The sequence below is a fragment of the Ursus arctos genome, unplaced genomic scaffold (assembly GCF_023065955.2).
Source record: "Ursus arctos isolate Adak ecotype North America unplaced genomic scaffold, UrsArc2.0 scaffold_14, whole genome shotgun sequence".
NCBI classification, from domain to species: domain Eukaryota; kingdom Metazoa; phylum Chordata; class Mammalia; order Carnivora; family Ursidae; genus Ursus; species Ursus arctos.
The window spans coordinates 66,605,872-66,625,105 of record NW_026622808.1 but is presented as its reverse complement, the minus strand read 5'-3'; the positions used below and the strand labels follow the sequence as shown (position 1 = coordinate 66,625,105).

The following is a 19,234-nucleotide window of genomic DNA, read 5'->3' as shown; positions in this document are numbered from 1 at the left end:
TCTTTCTTTTTTAATGTATTCATTTACTGCTGCAATGGTTTCTCTGAGCATTGCTTTTGCTGTACTTCGTAAGTTTTGATAAGTTGTATTTTCATTTCCATTTGTCTTTAGGCATTTCTAATTTACCTTGTGACTTCTTCTTTGACCCACTGGTTGTTTAAGAGTATGTTGTTTAATTTCCGCACAACTGTAGATTTTCTGGTTTTCCTTGCATTTCATTTCATTGTGACCAGAAAAGATAACGTTGTATGATTTCAAAATTTTTCAGTTTGTTAAGACTTGTGTTCTAACCTGTGGTCTGTCTTGGAGAATATTCCATGTGCACTTGAGAAGAATATATATTCTGCTGTTGTTGGGTGGAAGTGTTCTAAGTCTTTTAATTCTAATTAGTCTATAGTGTTATTAAAGTCATCTGTTTTCTTATTGATCTTCTGTCTCATTGTTCTGTCCATTTTTGGAAGTGGAGTATTGAAATCTCCTATTGCGTTGCTGGCAATTTTCCTTTCAATTCTTTCAGTTTGCTTTATATATTTAGGAGCTCTGAGGTTTGGTGCATAAATATTTATAATTGTTGGATTTCTCTTGGTGATCTGACCTTTATCATTATATCCTCCTTTGTCTCTTGTTACAGATTTTGATTTGAAATCTATTTTGTCTGGTATTCATATAACCATTTCTACTGTCTTTTGGTTACTTACCACTTTTATGTACTATCTTTTCCCATCCTTTCACTTGTAGCCTGTATATGTTCTTAGCTCTAAATTGAGTTGCTTGTAGACAGCATATAGTTAGATCCTGTGGTTTTAATCCATTCAGATCTTTTGATTGAGGTGCTTAATCCCAATTGCATCTTTTAAGAAGATTTATTTATTTTTATAGGGAGGGGGAGAGAGAGCACGCACAAGCAGGGGGAGCTGCAGAAGGAGAGGGAGAGGGGAAGCAGGCTCCTCACTGAGCAGGGAGTTCAAAGGATCATCACCTGAGCCAAAGGCAGACACTTAACTGACTGAGCCACCTAGGTACCCCAAAAGATTTATTTTTGGGGGGGCAGTTCCACATTTATAGCAAATTTCAACATGTTCCTATACTCCTACACATGCATAGCCTTCTCCATTATTAACATCCCCTACTACATCTGTTACACTTGATGAACTTACATTGAGACATCATAATCACCCAAAGCCCGTTTTATGCATTACAGTTCATTCTTGGTGTTTGTGGGTTTGGACAAATGTATAATGACATGTGTCCACTATTAAAGTTAATCAGTATTTTGCTGTTTTTTTTATTGTCTTCATAGTTTTGCCTTTTCCAGAATGTCTGTAGTTGGAATTGTACAATATGCAGTTTTTCAGATTGTCGTCTTTTACCAGTAATATGCATTTAAGGTTTCTCCATGTGTCTTCATGGCTTGGTAGCTTATTTCTTTTCATCACTGAATAATATTCCATTGTTTGGATATAGCACATTTTACCCATTCACCTGATGAAGGACATCTGAGTTGCTTCTAAGTTTGGGCAGTTATGAATAAAGTTATGAATAAAGCTGCTGTATACATACACCTGTGTTCAGGTTTTGTGTAGATGCATTTACATATGAAGTAATTACTGATAGGGGAGGACTTGCTATTGTTTTGTTAATGGTTTTCTATATATCTTACAGCTTTTTTTTTTTTGTTCTCTCCTTTCCTTTTTCACTGTTTTCCTTTGTGTTTTGTTTATTTTTTGTGTAGTACAATCCCAGTAATAGTTCAACATTAGAGTTTGTGTAATCTTTTATATTGGAATAAAGAAATAAGGTAATAGAACAGTTACATATCTATCCTATCAGACAAGATTATGGTTTCTTTTAAGGTTTTCAGAGCATTCCATAAATATTTATTAAGTGTCTACTCTGTTTAAGATACTGTACAATTGGCATACAGAAAGTATAAGATGTAATCCTATGCTTAATGCTTAAAAAATTAAGTAACAGTACAGGACCTGAGTAGCAAATACAAAAGTACAAGAACTATCACTATGAGTTACACAAAAGCAGAAATGACAGTGAACTGAAGTGGACAGGGTTGGCTTCTGAAGAAAATGAGTTAGGGCTGGACCTTGAATGGGTTGGGTCATATCTTAGTATCTGTTCTGGAGGAAAAATATCATATGTCCAAAAGTAGGCATGTACCAGGGCAGTATTGTTTCTACTAGCAGAAACGAGAAATAATTTAAATTGTCATCAAGAAAAATAAACTAAATAAAACACTAAACCAAATAAACTGTTTTGTCTGTACTATGGGATATTATGTAGCAATAGTAGAGATCTGTATATTCCGACAAAATTTTCTCAGTAAATTCTTGAATTTTTAAAAGCTGGTATCTTAGTTTGTTTAGGCCACTATGACAAAATACCAGACTGGATAGTTGATAAACAATAGAATTTTATTTCTCACCGTTCTGGAGGCTGGAAGTCTGAGATCAGCCCGCATGGTATGAGGGCCCTCTCCCAGGTTGTAGACTTTTTGTTGTGTCCTCACATGTTGCAAGGGGCTAGGAAGCTCTGTGGGATCTGTTTTACAAGAGCACTAATCCAATCTGATGAGTGTAGTACCTCCCAGAGTTCCCACTCTTAATATCACATTGGGCTTTAGCATTTCAACATTGGAATTTTGGGAGGGCACAAACATTAAGACCATAGCAAGGGCAGTTTTAATTAATATGTATATTATGATATTAGTTGGGTTAAGAAACAAACCAAGCTAACCTGAAGATAATATTGCATACTTTTATAGGTAAATAGTATAAAAGTTCATTGTAAAGGAAGGATAATCTGATAACAGTGGTTACAACAATTAAGCATTCATATATTACTTACATAATTTAAGAACAAGAAGAATCCCAGATGAAAATCCATCAAAACACTGGTAGTAGTTACTTCTGTATGGTGATATTTTGAACAAAGTTTCTTTCTTTCTTTCTTTTTTTTTTTTTTTTTAAGATTTTATTTATTTGACAGAGACACAGCAAGAGAGGGAAAACAAGCAGGGGAAGTGGTAGAGGGAGAAGCAGGCTTCCCGCTGTGCAGGGAGCCCGACGCGGGGCTTGATCCCAGGACTCTGGGATCATGACCTGAGCCGAAGGCAGACACTTAACTGACTGAGCCACCCAGGTGCCCCTGAACAAAGTTTCTTATTCTTTATATTTTACTGTATTTTCTGAATTTTCATAGGAAATTTTTTTTTGGAAAAGACTAAATTATAAAGAGTATTTCATAAATGGGAAATAAATAATTGACAAATGGTTAATAGAATTAATTCCACAAAAGTGGCATTGAAGAGTAAGTAGAATTTAATTAGGTGGAAAGATCAGGGAGTTTGGGGGTATGGGAGATGGTTGATGGAGAGAGAAGGAACCCCAGAATGTCTTAGAAACTTTGGAAGTTGTATAGAGCCATTGAACACTGCCTTATATTTTTAAGCCATTTATTCAATAAATATTTAAGGCGCTAGTAGGTGCCAGAATACCCCTATGAGCATATTAGGATCCCTGTCCCTAAGAAACTTTTGTTTTGATGAGGGGGATGAAGACGAAACAGATTACAATAAAGCAGGCCCCCTTATCTGTGGTTTTGCTTTTTACTGCAGCCCAAAAGGAGATAATTCTCCTGATGTATGGTCAGAAGGTCAGTAGTAGCTTTTTCTTTTTCTTTTTTATTTTTATTTTATTATTTTTTAAAAAAGATTTTATTTATTTATTCGACAGAGATAGAGACAGCCAGCGAGAGAGGGAACACAGGCAGGGGGAGTGGGAGAGGAAGAAGCAGGCTCATAGCAGAGGAGCCTGATGTGGGGCTCAATCCCAGAACGCCGGGATCATGCCCTGAGCCGAAAGCAGAGGCTTAACTGCTGTGCCACCCAGGCGCCCCTCTTTTTCTTTTTTAAAGACTTATTTATTTATTTGAGAGAGAGAGAGAGAGAGAGAGCACACAAGTGGGGGGAGGGGCAGAGGGAGAGAGAATCTCAAGCCATCTCCCTGCTGAGCTGGTGCCCAACAAGGGGCTTGATGGGGCGCCTGGTGTAGTAAGGAAGGTGAGGTGGAGAAAGGGGTTGGTGAGGGTTGACAGAGAAGGCTTTCCTAAAGGTACAGACGTCTAAGCTGAAATTTGGAGTTAAGTGTAAAGTAGTGTGAGATATCTGGAGAGGGAAAGCAAGGACCAGCACGTGGAACACCTTGTAAACTGTTTTAAGGACTTGTTTTTGTGGTGTTTATTCCATATTTATAATCTTACTGAGTGTTCTTTACAACATAGTAAATAGTAGTCTGGTTAGTTGTTTGGCACTTGGTAAGCACATAATAAACTTTCTTCCTCTCCCTCCTCTATCTTTTCTTCTTTCCCTCTTCCTTGTATGCATTTACTGCAGGTGATACATGGCATGAATTTTTTGGAGGAAATAAATGCAAATCCTAAAATATTGCTGATATAAAAAGGGGGCAACCTTAACTTAGCATATTTGAAAGAGCCATGCCTAGTTCACTAAAATAAAAATGCTATTTGATGTGGTTGACTGCTCTTTAAATCAGCTATCACAATGAGTTAGTTAATGGAATTGAATACAAGAGGTATTCAAATTTTTTGATAATCAGCATCTTTTAACTTTTTACTACTTAGTAAAATGTACTACCTTCAGGGTTAATTATGTTGACAGTGGCTTAGACCTTTATAAATAACTACACGTTACTTAATCTGTTCTATGTAGATAAAATATGGGATCTGTATTGTTACTATTATGGGATTGCCAAGTGAAATTTGTTTTTGCAAGATAGAAATCTCATATAATTTTAAGGGGCCTGTTGCCAGAGGGAGTCTGAAGCTGACAGCATTATTTATTAAATTTTTTGAAAGTAGATGTCCTTCTTCCTTGTTTTAAAGGCAGACAGTAACTACAAGAGTCATAACTTCTATAAAGAGAGAACCTATAACATTTGTTAATGTTGGGCTATTCCCATTTGGGCAGTTTATAGAAAAATGGTAAACCAATGTGCAATTTAGAAAGGAGGAATAACTGAATTTTGTTACAGTCTACATTCCCATTCCACAAACAAAAAATATTCTGTACAGGCTAACAACATAATTGCCTTGTTGCTGTGAAAAACTAAGTTTTACTTAACACTTGAATCACACCTCTGCGTCCTTAACTTGTATTTTTTCTCTTGCATGGAATGCCCCTCCCCTTTTTTGTCCATTTGCAAAATACCTCTCCAACCTTAAAGACTCCGGGTTTGAAACTTTTTTTGTCCCATAAAAGTTCATCACTCCTTTTGTCATTACTGTCCCTGCTATTGTAGCACTTGCCACATTAATGACAATTGTTTAAGTTTTCTATTTCCTTACTAGATTGTGACCTCCTTAAAAGTAAAGGGTGTCATAAATACTTGTTTAGTGCGTGAATGAAAGGGGGGCTTTCTGAAATGACATGGCGTTGTTTAATGAAAGCCTATTAAATTTTTAGGCTTAGGTTTATTGACTGGTAGCTAGCTGGCACTATTACTTCTGGCTCCTTTTACTTCTGGGTTATCACAGGACTCTGGTTAAAATCCACAATGAAGTTTGAACAATATGATTTATTTAATATAATAGTGTTATAAGAGTTCTTCAGTTGTGCCAAGCTTCAGGGAGACTCACTCAAAGTGTAAAGGTTCACATTTTTAAAAATAGAATAATTATTCAGTTTCAGAAGAACTTTATTACATGAATATCTTAATTAGTGTTTGTTTTTGGTGCATTTTAAATTATTAAAAGTAAGTGGAAGCGTGATGTAATGGAACAACAATGTAGTGAAATTTGTGTTTGGGGTTCCAGTTCCGACGCTAATACCAACTCCGTGATTTAGGGGCAAGTTTGAAAACCTCTTTGAACTTCGGTTTACTTCTCTGTAAAACTGTAGTTTGTATTAACATGATATTCAGTAGTATACAACTTTAATATCAATTTATTTTAAAATGTGTTTATATACAATTTTAAGAATGAAGTTGGTGCAGGGGGGACGGACAGGTGTTTCAAATATAGAAACCAGATAAATTGGGATGATTATTTAAGTTTCATAAATATTTACGCAAGGTATTTTTACGTTTCTGTTGTTGTTTTGGACTTTTTTTTTTAAGATTTTTTTTTTTAATTCAGTTAGCCAGCTTATAGTACATCATTAGTTTCAGATGTAGTGTTCAGTAATTTATAGGTTGTGTATAACACCCAGTGTTCATCACATCACGTGCACTCCTTAATGCCCATCACCCAATTACCCAATCCCCCCCACTTCCCCTCCAGTAACCCTCATTTTTAAAAGATTTATTTATTTTAGAGAGGTGGGGGGAGGGGCAAAGGGCGAGGGAGAGAGAATCTAAGCAGACTTCATACTGAATGCTGAGCCTGACACAGGGCTTGATCTTAAAACCCTGAGATCACCACCTGAGCTGAAACCAAGAGCCGCCTGCTTAACTGACTGTGCCACCCAGGCTACCCTGTTTTTGGACTTTTTAAGTGATAAAGTAAATCAGAAAGCAGTATAGTCCAGTTAATCATACATACATATGTTTATACATAGGTGGGACAATGTATAAGTACTAATGTTATCCCTAGTGTGGGGTTATATATGATGGATAAAATAAGGAGAATAAAATATTTATCTTTGTTTTTCTACAAAGATAGTAAAAACTAAAGCAAATAAAGTGCCATTTCCTAAAGATTATTTGTGGCTTTGGAAGCAGATTATTATTTGACAAACAAGTAAGGAAAAGTATGGGGCGCTGGGGCCAACATGTCAAAGGCAGACTTTTTTTCTGGTTCCTAAATCTACTTAAAACTCTTACCTACGGTGGAAAGCAGAAGACAGGATTGCTTAGTGATTGATGTTCATCTCTTTTTTAGTTATGATGGGAACAAGAGGTTTTTTGTTTCTTTTCACTTTTGTTTTGTTTTGTATTTTGAGAGAGAGAGCGTGAGTGAGCCAGGTGGAGGGGCAGAGGGATAGAGAGGGAGGGATAGAGAGAATCTCAAGCAGGCTCCATACTCAGAGACCGACCCAGGGCTTGATGTCACAACCCTGACGTCATGACTTGAGCCAAAATCAAGAGTCGGGTGCTTAACTATTGAGCCACCCAGGCACCCCAAGGGAACTTAACGAAGTTCTTAAAATGGGGTGTGTGGACAAGCTTTAGGGGAATCCATTGACTATTTGGAATTGGGTCAAAAGCACTGTGTATGTCTATTCATGAATTTTATGTCTGTCACTCCAGTGACTGAGTTCATAGCTTTTAACAGATCCCTAAAGAATGTGTGATCTAAAGATTAAGAACCCCATGGACAGTGCCTGTCTTTCTATATAGAGTAAGGGGGTCGTGGATTTTCAATCACAGATTACTGAAAGGACATTGTTTATTCAGGTCTTGGAGTAATAACAGAATGATTGCAGAGCTGTTGATTTTTCTCTAGGTTATATATTTCTGTCTTTCTAGCTATTCTTTTGTAATCTTTGATTTTGGTCTACTATTTTCATCCTTTGCTGCCAGACACCTCAAAATAGATCATATTCAGAGATTCTAATTTTTCCCCTAACGGCTATGTTTATTGAAGATCTTTTCAGTTTTTTGTCGTCTAATCAAGGATTGGATCACAATCATAACTCAAATGATTTTTAACAGGTCTTGTTGCATTTGAACAATTAGAGGTTTATCTTTATTTTAATAGGCAAAAAATGAGTAAGGTCCTCCTAGAATGAAGACACCATTCTCTTAATCCATGAGTCTTTTTGTGTATCTGGGACTTTGACGATTTATATCCTGTTCAATTCATGATTGATTTTTTTTGTGTACCTAGGTGTGTAGACTTTTGACAGTTTTTTCTAATTCCTTTTCCTCTTTCCTTTCTTTGGGAGGTGCGGGTTAGAAAGAATCTTGCAGTTCTTTGCAATCTAGCAATTATCTGGGATTCTAGTTGATTATATCAGAAACACTTCATGTTTATATTTAAAACAGTATGTCTTTCTGTAAGGAACTTTATTTCCACACCAGCATCTCATTAGGTCTTCCTTCATTCCCAGGAGATTCAATTTCATTCTGTGTAGGAAAAAGATGGAAGTACTGGTACTCTTACCCTTGAAAAACAAAACAAAACAAAACAGAAAACACACAGAACTCCGGTTCTCTGTCAGCCTATCTTCCACTTGGACTTAAGATACAATCAGTTTAAGTATTAGGTTACATTGCATATTCTGAACCTTAGATATGAGGGAGCCTTTACTTTCAGTCATAGTTGTTGATTAAAGTTTTCTTAGCTTTGGAATTTCACAGATAGTTTAAGTATGTTCAACCATTTTCCATTTAAGATTTTTGGAATAAAATTTATATATATATTTTTTTTGGTTAGAGTGATTCGTTTTGGAGCTGTGGCATCCTGTTACTTGACATCTGTTGTACTCTTCCTAAGGTATTGTGAAATAGGTGTGTGATATTTTAGGTGAAGTTTTTAAAATTGTGCATCATATTTGGTGATAAATGGAAACTGGAGTGTGTGATAAGAGCATAGTTGAGAAAAACCATTGTATAAAAGATCTGTCTTTTCTTTTTTTTTTTTTTTTTTAAGATTTATTTATTTGACAGAGAGAGACAGCCAGCGAGAGAGGGAACACAAGAAGGGGGAGTGGGAGAGGATGAAGCAGGCTCCCAGTGGGGCTCCATCCCAGGACCCTGGGATCATGCCCTGAGCCGAAGGCAGACACTTAACAACTGAGCCACCCAGGCGCCCCAAGATCTGTCTTTTCAAATTCATTTTTCACTTTTCTCTCCCAAAGGAAAAAAATTAGTAACACTATATGGTTTCCTCATGGTAATACTGATGTTTTAGAGAGACTATTCCTGCTTTACTTATCTGAAGAATTGGGGTATTAATACATATTTCACAGGGGTGTTTAAGAAATCAATAGGAAAGTAGATGTGAAATGCCTAACACAGGGACTGCACATAGTAGGTTCATTCTAACAAAGGCTATATGTAACATAAGCATAATCATGCTTACAGGGAATTGAGAATCACTAGAGCAAGGAAAATTAATATGTGCCAAAAGTTCTGCCCTGGTCAGTTTTTAAAATCATTTAGGAGTAATGAACAATTCAGAGAGGAGCGTGAAGAGTGGAAATTTCACTAAAATGAAGCGTTGTCCTTACACCGGTTGTCTGGCAGCAGAATCAAATAAATAGGAAGAGACTGGCAAACGATAGCAAAATATTTTTTATCTTTGCAACTGTCCTCAAGATTGTCATTTTCATACCTCTTAATTCACTCTGAGCTGTTTCTTTTGTTTGTTATATGTGTAGATTTTTAAAAATTACATCGTTCTAATGAGAGAAGTCAGTTAGCTCAGGAGACAGCCTTAGTTTAACTTGGTAGGGAAGTTGAAGTCACACTGTAAAGAAGTTGAAGTCACCCACGAAGTATGCCTCTCTGCACCTGACATTCCTTCCCGAGGCGGGACTCCTCCCTGTGAATAAGAGGAAAGGCTTGGCCAATTACCTTAGACAAAGCCGGACAGCTGCCGAGCCCAGCTGGGAGGAGTCTCCTCGGAGCCCAGCGGGTATGGTCAGGGGCTTTTTACCACCGCCTTTTATTCACACCGTTTTACCCAGCAGATTACCTGAGGTGGAGGTTGAGAAGGGGGTGTTGCTCTTTGCAGGGGACCTCCTCCACTGGGAGGGCTTTAGGATGAGAAGAATTACAGTTGCCAGGTTTCTGCTTGAGGCTGATGCTTTCTAACCCCGGTGCGCCACTCCTCGCCCCACACAGACCAGAACATCAGGTTCATCCCCCCGGAGTCTCAGGTGGCACCAGAGCGGCATCCTGGGCTGAGGATTTGGTGGAAAGAGAAGGGGTGGTCCTTCTGTCCGGACCCCTCACGGCTGACTCACAGGAAGTGCTAACCGAGCTTGGCACTGGGCGAAGCAGCTCCAGGATTCTGCCCCTCCCTGCCGCGGGTCCGCCCGCCCTCTCCGCCGTAGGCTTTGCAGTATCTCCCGATGAGACAATGAAGTGGTTCCAAGTTTGCTAGGACTCCCTGGGAAATTCTTTGGACTTCTGTGATAGTCTTCAAAATGTTTTGCCACCGACTTTTCCAAGAAGCTGTTTTTTAAAAAAACAAAAACCCCTTCCCTTCGTGGATTGCTTTGTCTGAAGATTACTCAGGGTGACCATGGTTCAACGCTTTAGCCTCAGGAGGCAGCTATCCAAGGTGGGTAGCTTGGGTAGCTTTGTGTGTTTGTTTAGGGGAAACTCTCACTAGATTCGGCATGGTTTCCTTTTTCTCTAGAACTGTTCTGTCAAGCCTGCCTTCCTCCAGAGCTAAGGAGGGGCTGGGGGAGGAAGCACTGCCTTTTGTTCTTTCCTCTGACAGACACAAAGGTTTCAGGCTGACTGCACTGGCAGTCAAACTCCAGATTTTGTTACCCTAAAACCAAAGCTGTCATCTGTGAATGTGGAGAAAGTTATAGTTTGCTTCTGAAATACAGTTTCCAAGGGGGGTATGTGTGAAAGAGAATAGTGGGTAAAAAGTGCATTTTTAGTTAGCAGTTAATCTAGCAGCTTGTTGACCAAGATGAGAAAGCCTTATTGGCCTGTGGAATCAGTGCTTTTGTACAAAATTTAGTATTAAACTGGAGAAAACTTCCATAAAATAGTCCAATAAGCAAGACCTGCATAAAAATGTTAAAATGAGTGGTTGTGTTAGGAAATTTGCATAGTTAATGAAGGAGTGTGTGAAAAGCATTAACCAGAAGGCTCACAAATCATTTTTTTGCAGAGTTCTGCTTGAAAAGCAGGTTCCATTTGTGCAGTTTTGAGGGAAAGTTTCTTTTAACCTAAGAAATTCAAACTTTAAAAAAAAAAAAAAAAAAAAAAAGCAAAGCTCTTCTGGAAGAGGGGCTGCCGATTTTCTGAATTAGCCCCGCCTTGGCTGGCCCTCTCTTGACCCAGTCGTTAAGCTCTCTATTTAGCTGGTGCAGGAACTAGTTTGGAAAGAGGTGTGTGAGTTGAGCTTTATTTCAAAAATCATTCTGTTCCTTAAAAAGCCTAATCTAAAAAGGTAGTAGTTGGTGGCTGAATTGTGTCACAGTTCATTCCCTGCAGGCAGAAACTTAAACAAATAGTAAATCAGTAGGCCTTCTTCACCTTCTTGGTTGTTAGTCAGAATTGTTAAATCCTGAAATGTGTTATTATCTTAAGGGAAAACCTTTTAGTTCCTCACAGGCGACGTCAGTGTAGAATGTGTGCATTCAGGCAAAAATGAGCAAAGAAAGCTCTTGTGTCCATCTACATGTCAAATTTCATCTCTTGGATCACCAAACCTAACAGGGACTTTTTAGCAGTAGTAAAATAAATTTCCCTTGCTTCTCTTCCCCCATTTCTAGCTATGTGTGTTGGGGGTAGTGGGCCAAGAAGCCCCCAAATTTCTTCTAAGCAATTTAAAAAGAATCGTTTTTTTCTCTTTGAACAATGTTTGGTTTATATATTATATTTATATGTAGTACATTTAAAAACCAGATATGTAGATTCTCAGGGCAGTAATTTTTCTGCACAAGAGTGCCTGAAATAGTTCAGAGGCAGGTGATAATTTTCTAATTAGCAAATAACTTTATTCTAGGTACTTTGCTCCCAGTCTTTCTCTCCCATTTTATTTTTTGAACTTTTACGCTTTTCACTTTATACCATATACTGTATGCCTTGCTGTGATTTATAGAAAAGACACTTTGGGGGAATTAGGAGCACACAAAAGGTATATTATGTAAAAACATTCAAAGAGGTAACCTCTTTTAATTTCTTTTTTCTATCACCCCTCCCCTCCATTTTTTAATGTGGTTTCTAGGTCTTGTACTGAATGGTTAGGACCAAATCCAAGGAAATTTGTTTTCTATCAAATGTCCTTAATATAGTATATGCTCAGTAATGACTTGAAGAAATAATATCCTTAATTGTTTCAATCTGTGTGGGTACTAAAACATGAAAGAGAAATGAATGGTTATATCAATAAGTTTCCTTTTTTTAATTTCAGTGAATGCACTGTACCTCTGTTCTGTTTTTTTCAGCTAAACTCCTGTTACCTGAGATCACCTGTCTTAACTCAGTATATGGTATTTCTGGCACACACTGAACACTGAAAGTGAAATTAGGTTTTTGTAGGTCAAAAACAGTTGGCTAGAAATTGCATGCAATTTCATATGATTCCAACTTTAGTAACAAGTATTTTTGCCAATAAGAAATAGTATTCCACAAGTGTAGAATTGTCTTAAGATGATCTCATATTTTAAAAAGCAATTTCCTATTTTAACAAAAAGAATACTCATATGATCATCTATAGACTCTGTTGGAAATTTTGTGAAAGAAAATGTAAATGTTTGCAGTTATTTTAAACCTAATATCTAATTTAGATTCTTTTTATCTTAAGTTTGATAGCAATGTTTACTTACACTGGATATTTTCCCTAGAGTATTCAAATGATTCCTTTAGGCTAATAGATGTTCACATCTGAACTTGTAAAAGGAGGAAGTAAATTAAGAAATAGATGAAGTAAAAATCTTCATTTTTAAAAAGCGATGCTCAATAAATTCTTTTTGACTAGATCCTACCTGACTCCCAGAAAATTTCTCTTTTCTTTGCCACTTTAGATTTTCTTTCTACATAGTTTTCTCACATGTGACTTGAAAAATATTCACTAATGAAAGCTTTTTCTTTCTGCCCAATGTCCTCTGCATGAGCTAGTCAGAATAGTCTAGAACCTGCCAATGTGGACTTACGTAATTCTCCTAATGAATGTTCGAGTTAGGTGGTATCAGCTTCATTTTGTCATTAAAGAAACAGGTTTGGAGAAGTTAAGTCATTGGTCCAAATCAGGAGGTAGAGTCACGTTCAAACTTAGGTCTAATTCCAAACCCATTCTGTTTCCCCACACCAACTGTCTTCCTAAGCTTCTGGTGTATTAGTCATTCTACTCTTCATCTCTCATGTTTCTCCACATGTTTATACGTGGTTATAGAAAACAATATAGTAAGTAACTTGGGTAACTTCCTTAGAGCAGCTCTTTCCCCTGCAGTTGAAATTAGTATCTGATAGAGTTTAAATTTATCAGTCAAACTTGGTAAGTGTTTCTTGCAATTGAAGTTTTTTTTCCTTTGGCCAGAGAAACAGTGACTTGAGTAGATGGTTGATTTAATAAAGTCATATTAAATGTAGTTTGAAGTTTACTGCATGCATTTATATGAGCCTTTAGACTATACTGCCTTTTAAAAAACTTCTATTAAGGAGAGAAAGTTACTCTTAAATTTCTGTATTAGTGTTTAAGAGATGAAATACAATGAGTTGCACATTCAGAAGGTCTTAAGTCATTTGGCTCTAACCTTCCTTCCCCCATCTTATAAGTGGGTAATAGAAAATTAGTTTTTTCCTTTTTTTCAGGAGCTTCAGTTTTTTAGGAGGTATAATAAAAGCTGAGGAGGCTTTGAGAAATGGTTTTAAGATAGATTATTCCAGTAAAATACTATACCCTTTTATTTTACTTTTGAATGGTAATGATTTTCATAAGTTCTGAAATTAAAAATTACCTAACTCTGGGGGTGCCTGGGTGGCACAGTTGGTTAAGTGTCTCACTCTTGGTGTTGGCCCAGGTCCTGATCTTAGGGTCCTGAGATCAAGCCCCGCCCCCTTGCCCCTCCCGCTTGTGTTTGCGCGCGCTCTCTCTCTCTCGCTCTCTCTCTCAAACAAATAAACCTTTTTCTTTTTTAAAAAATTACCTAACTGTGAAATCTTGCTTCCAACTGTGTCTTTTCGACTGGTTTATATCCCTGCCACTTTAGGTAGCCAGTTTCTTATTTATCCTTCCACTGTTTGTTTATGCATATGTAAGAAAATGTGAACATGTTTGCTGACCCTTCTAAAATGAAAGCTAAATGCTGTACAGTTTGTTCTAAGATAACTTGGACTTTAATTTTCCAGATATGGATCTAAATAGTTATTTCAATTTGGGGTTCACATTTATTTTTAACATTTTCATGGGTTTCATACTTAGAAATACAATGTTTGGTGTTTATATTTAGCCAAAAGTTAAGTGCTATATCTTCCTTTGAATCATTAATCCACTTTTAGGAGGCTTAAATCAGGTAGTGGTGTCATCAGCATTGAAGGATTGTTGTGATGTATTACATAACCAAAATAGGAAGACTGATAATTGCTCTTCTTTAATGAAATTAGACTCTTAGTAGGATTAATTCCATATAGTATGGATGTGGTGGGAATAGAGAATGGCTTTCTTTTTTTTCTTTTTCTTTTCTTTTTTTTTTTTTTTTTTTAAGATTTTATTTATTTATTTGACAGAGAGAGAGACAGCCAGAGAGAGAGAATACAAGCAGGGGGAGTGGGAGAGGAAGAAGCAGGCTTCCAGTGGAGGAGCCTGACGCGGGGCTCGATCCCATAACTCTGGGATCACGCCCTGAGCCGAAGGCAGACACTTAACAACTGAGCCACCCAGGCGCCCCGAGAATGGCTTTCTTATTCAAATATATTGGCAATAATAGTCTAAAATAGAGAAACTGGTTTAGAAATATGTGTATGGTAACTCTGAAATGTTTTTGTGGTATCGATGCCAGTTTAAATTTTAAAAATTACAGTAAGCTATAGACTGTAGATCTGAAAAAGTAGAATATGCTGCCAACAGAAGATAGTTAACCGCCTTGGAAGTGTGTTGCTTTTTTTGTTTCTTAAGTTCTAACACAACTGCTCTCATTTGGTGTTGATTTGAATGTTATCTTCCTGAGAGAGATGGATATAGTAAATGACTCAATTAATTAGATGTTCTTTGAGTAGAAATATGTTTACCAAAGACTGTTAATTTTGAAGATCAGTGAGCTGATATACTTGAAAGTGCTTTGAAAACTGTAAAGCACTGTATTAATTTAAGAATTTAAGGTGATGATATTTTCATTTTTCTGTTATTCCATAAGTTGTTTTTGTTTTTTAAGTAGTCTCCACGCTGGGTGTGGAGCCCAACACAGGGCTTGAACTCACGACCCTGAGATCAAGACCTGAGCTGAGACCAAGAGTCCGGTGCTTAACCAACTGAGCCAACCAGGTGCCCCCCATAAGTATTTTTTAGGCTTCATTTATTTTCAAGTACTCTCTACACCCAACATAGGGCTTGAATTCATGACCCTGAGGTTAAGAGTCGCATGTTTCTCCAACTAAGCCAGCCAGATGCCCTATTCCATAAGTAGTTTTGAAAAGACTTGATTGTTCTTTAACATTGTAGTTTAAAATACACACATATGCCCACCTCCCTCCCCACCTCCCCTTCTCTTTTATATGTAGGAGGCCATCTTTGGGTAGGTAACAGTGATTACCTCTGGAAAGAGGACCCGGGACACTTGGGTTGAGGGTAGGAGGTAGACTTCCTTTTTAAAACTATTTACCACATACATAACTTTCTGAAATAATAGCTCTAGTCAAATATGTTAAAAGTTCATAAGAAACAAACTGAGGGTTGCTGGAGGAGAGAGGGGTAGAGGGATGGGGTAACTGGGTGATGGGCATTAAGGAGGGCACGTGATGTAATGAGCAACAGGTATTATATAAGACTGATGAATCACAGACATGTACCTCTGAAACCAATTATACATTATATGGTAATTTAAAAAAAGAATTAAAAATAAAATACAATCATTAAAAAAAAAAGAAACTGTTTAATGGTAGGAACTTGACCTCAAGGAGGGAGTGTAGAAACAAGAAGGCCCACTCTGTTTTGCCTCCCATATCATGAGGTAGCTCACATGCTGAATAAACAAATGGAAGCCAAAATATAAACACCAAATGAACAACAACAACAAAAAGTTCAAAACGTAGAAGTGAATTTCAGGCTCATTATTTTTCAGTGAAAATCATTGCTAATAGTTTTCTTAAAGGTTAATGTTTGAAAGATGATATTCTTCTGGGCTTGGTACTTTCTCCCAATCATCCAGCTGTTATTCACAGGTTGAAGATAACCTTTTTGTGTAACACATAAGTTTGTAGTATAGAATCACTAACTTTTTAAGAATTCTTTAAATGAACCTGTTTAGGCTAAGTTAATCATACTATTCTGAAAGCATGTTTTAGGAATGGTGTATAAAGTCAGGAATACATTTTACTTGTGATATCTGTATAGAAAATGCAAGTAATACTTACTATTATGAAATATTCTGATTTGTTCTTAATCATTTTGGCTTACATGAGAAAATGAAAAGAAAAGTTTGCTCTTTTGGACACCCTGGGTTAGTTAGAACTTAGCTTCTGCTCTATACATAGACCCCAAACAGAATCCTATTGCAAAACATGTTGATTAAAAAGAAGAGAATGCAAGTGGACTTGGCCTGTGGTAACACAGGAAATTTACATTAAATTTCAATTTGTTCTATCAACTGTTTTATTAGAAGCATATCATTTTATCCTTACTAAAAACTTTAATATCTGTTATTTTTAGGGAGTTCTAATATGAACATCCTTTCGGAATCTAATCTGAGTGTTAGTTTATTTTTTCTGTGGGGAAATTTAACCAAGGTAATGGGGTTCCAGCCAAATGGCTCAACTTCTGTGGGGTGAACAGAGAGGTAAATCTAGAAAACTATCTTTGAGATAATACATGTGGATCATTTAATATTATTGTGTAGTATGTGGAATTTTATCTGCAAACTCTTAATATATTTGTCTAATATTCTTTCCCTGTCTTTTAATTAGTTGAAGATATACAATGAAATGATACAAACAACACCCATTCTCTTTTTGGTATAGAGTATGCTTGTGTTGAGACTTAGGAAACTAGCCACAGAGGTTGATCTCAACAGATTCTCTTTGGACAGAATTGGAAATCTGACCCATCCTACCGAGTAGCTAGTGGTGAATGATTATTTGAGTTTTGAGTCTTATGAAATGATGTTATTGATCATTGTATTCAATAACACCCAACCATTAGGACTTTAAGACATTTTAGAGCATATAATATACATTCTCTGTATATTCTAACTTGGAAAGAACTTGGAACATAGTAAATGGAGATAATAGGTTGTATATAAAGATGAACATCAGGACACCTGGGTGGCTCAGTCGGTGAAGCATCTACCTTCGGCTCAGGTCATGATCCCACGGTCCTAGGATCAAGTCCTACATCAGGCTCCCTGATCAGCAGGGAGTCTGCTTCTCCCTCTCCCTCTGCCTGCTGCTCCCCCTCCTTGTGCACCCTCTTTCTTTCTGTATGACAAATAAATAAAATCTTTTAAAAAAAGATGAACATATACTTCATTTCTTACTACTCATTTCCTTTACACATATCACTCTCGCTGCACCCCTTCCCTGCTATTTTTCAAATGTACCACAGTTCTGCTTCTGTTCCTTCTGCCTATAAAGCTGGTTCAGCTTATGATTTTTTAATTTTATGATGGTGTGAAAGCCATACGCATTCAGTACAAATCGTACTTGGAATTTTGAATTTTGATCTTTTCCCTGGCTGGCCATACAGTATGACACTCTTTTGTGATGCTGAGTAGTGGCAGCAGCTGCAGCTCCCAGTCAGTCACACAATCACAAGAGTAAACAGCTGATACAACTATTCTATCCCCATACTACCATTCTATTTTCCACTTTCAGTACAGTATCCAGTAAATTACATGAACTCTTCAATACTTTATTATCAAATAGACTGTGTTAGATGATACTGCCCAGCTAGGCTAATGTAAGCATTCAGAGCACAGTTAAGGTAGGCTGAGCTAAGCTATGTTTGGTGGGTTAGGTATATCAAATGCATTTTTGACTTAAAGTGTCTTCAACTTAAATGCATTTATTGGATGTAACTCAATCATACGTCAAGGAAGATCTGTATCTGTATGATTTGCTCTTGTAATTCTTTGAGGTCACAGCTCAGAGGTCACCTTTTCAGCAAGGTTTTGACTGTTTCCTTTAAGATGGCAAAACTGCTTCTTACACATACACCTTTTCCCCAACTCTCCTTATCTCTCTCCTCAGTTTCTTTTCTTTTTTCCCCTCCAGTGTATTTAGTATCATCTGCTACATTATATTTTTTTCTTATTTTTGTGTGCCCCCCACCAGTGTAAACCTTAAGGTAAGAGTGGTTGTCTCTTTTGTTCCCTTCTATGTGCAGGAACATAGAATAGTATCTGGTATCTGATAAGTGGTAAATAAGTGTTCATTTCATGAATGAATTTAAGTATAAAGAACAGTAAAAAAAAAAAAAAAGTGGCTAGTCTCCTTGTCTACTTTCTTCCATGTCTTTCCACTCTACTGCCACCATGCCCACCTCAGGGTATTTCTACTCCAGCCTCCCTTCTGCTCCAGAATAATCTCATGTCTGATAAGACTTGCCATGTAGTAGACACCAAATAAATATTTGTTAGATATTTGCTAATATTATCTTCTTCCCCAGATATCAGACAAATCTAAAGATCAGAAATGGTGATAAACTAGCAACCTGCTCTGGTTCTTGAATTAGAGGTATTCACATTTTTAAGTCATCTTTTTGATGTGATGAAAAGAGCACAGAAATAGAAACTCAGGATTCTTCTGTTCTTTGTGATTTTAGATAAATCGCTCAGTTTTTCTGTGCCTTAGTTCCTGAATCATAAAATGGAATAATAATGTTTTACTCTTATTATCTCTTAGAAACAAGTAAACAATGGCTATGAATATGTTTGGAATGGTATTTAAAATTCTTAAACATAAGGTAATATTCCACGCCAAATTTTACAACTGTCAAGTACTTTTAAATAGTCAAGTCCACTAAAGTGGCTTTCAGTCCTTTTTTTCTGTTAGGGTGAATGTTGGAAAATAGAGGCTTCTCTCCTCACCCCCCCTTATAAATAAAGGTCTGTGTCAAGTGGTGATAACCTACCACCTTTAGTAAGTGCTGTATATCGTGTGTGAGAGTTATCACAAAATAAATGCTAGAGCTGTACTGACTATTGGAAAGTTTTTGTGTCTGACTGCATTTTTCCTAGATTTTGAGATTTAGAAAATCGTTCCCCTATAGATTTTATCCTTTAGACTCCTGCATAGTCATCAGTACTTAGAAACATCCTAATGAAATTTCCATTCTCTGTGATTCAGTGAGCAAATATATTTCAATATTTAGGTAATGTAGAGACTGTTTAGGTATCTGACACCTTTCAGAGTTGGGGTAA

At 36.9% G+C, this 19,234-nt stretch overlaps 1 protein-coding gene across 7 annotated transcripts in view; it reads left to right on the top strand.

The window, feature by feature from the left end:
- TMCC1 (transmembrane and coiled-coil domain family 1) overlaps positions 1-19,234 on the top strand; it is a 232,902-nt gene that overhangs the window by 98,807 nt on the left and 114,861 nt on the right. Inside the window, exon 1 of one of the 7 annotated variants that reach the window (XM_048227229.2) lies at positions 9,750-10,260. The exons of the other annotated variants lie outside the window; for them this stretch is intronic. Coding sequence (XP_048083186.1) covers positions 10,222-10,260 — 39 coding nt within the window. The 5' untranslated portion in view covers positions 9,750-10,221. Of the gene's footprint in view, positions 1-9,749; positions 10,261-19,234 lie in introns of those variants that run through there. 7 annotated transcript variants of the gene reach the window in all.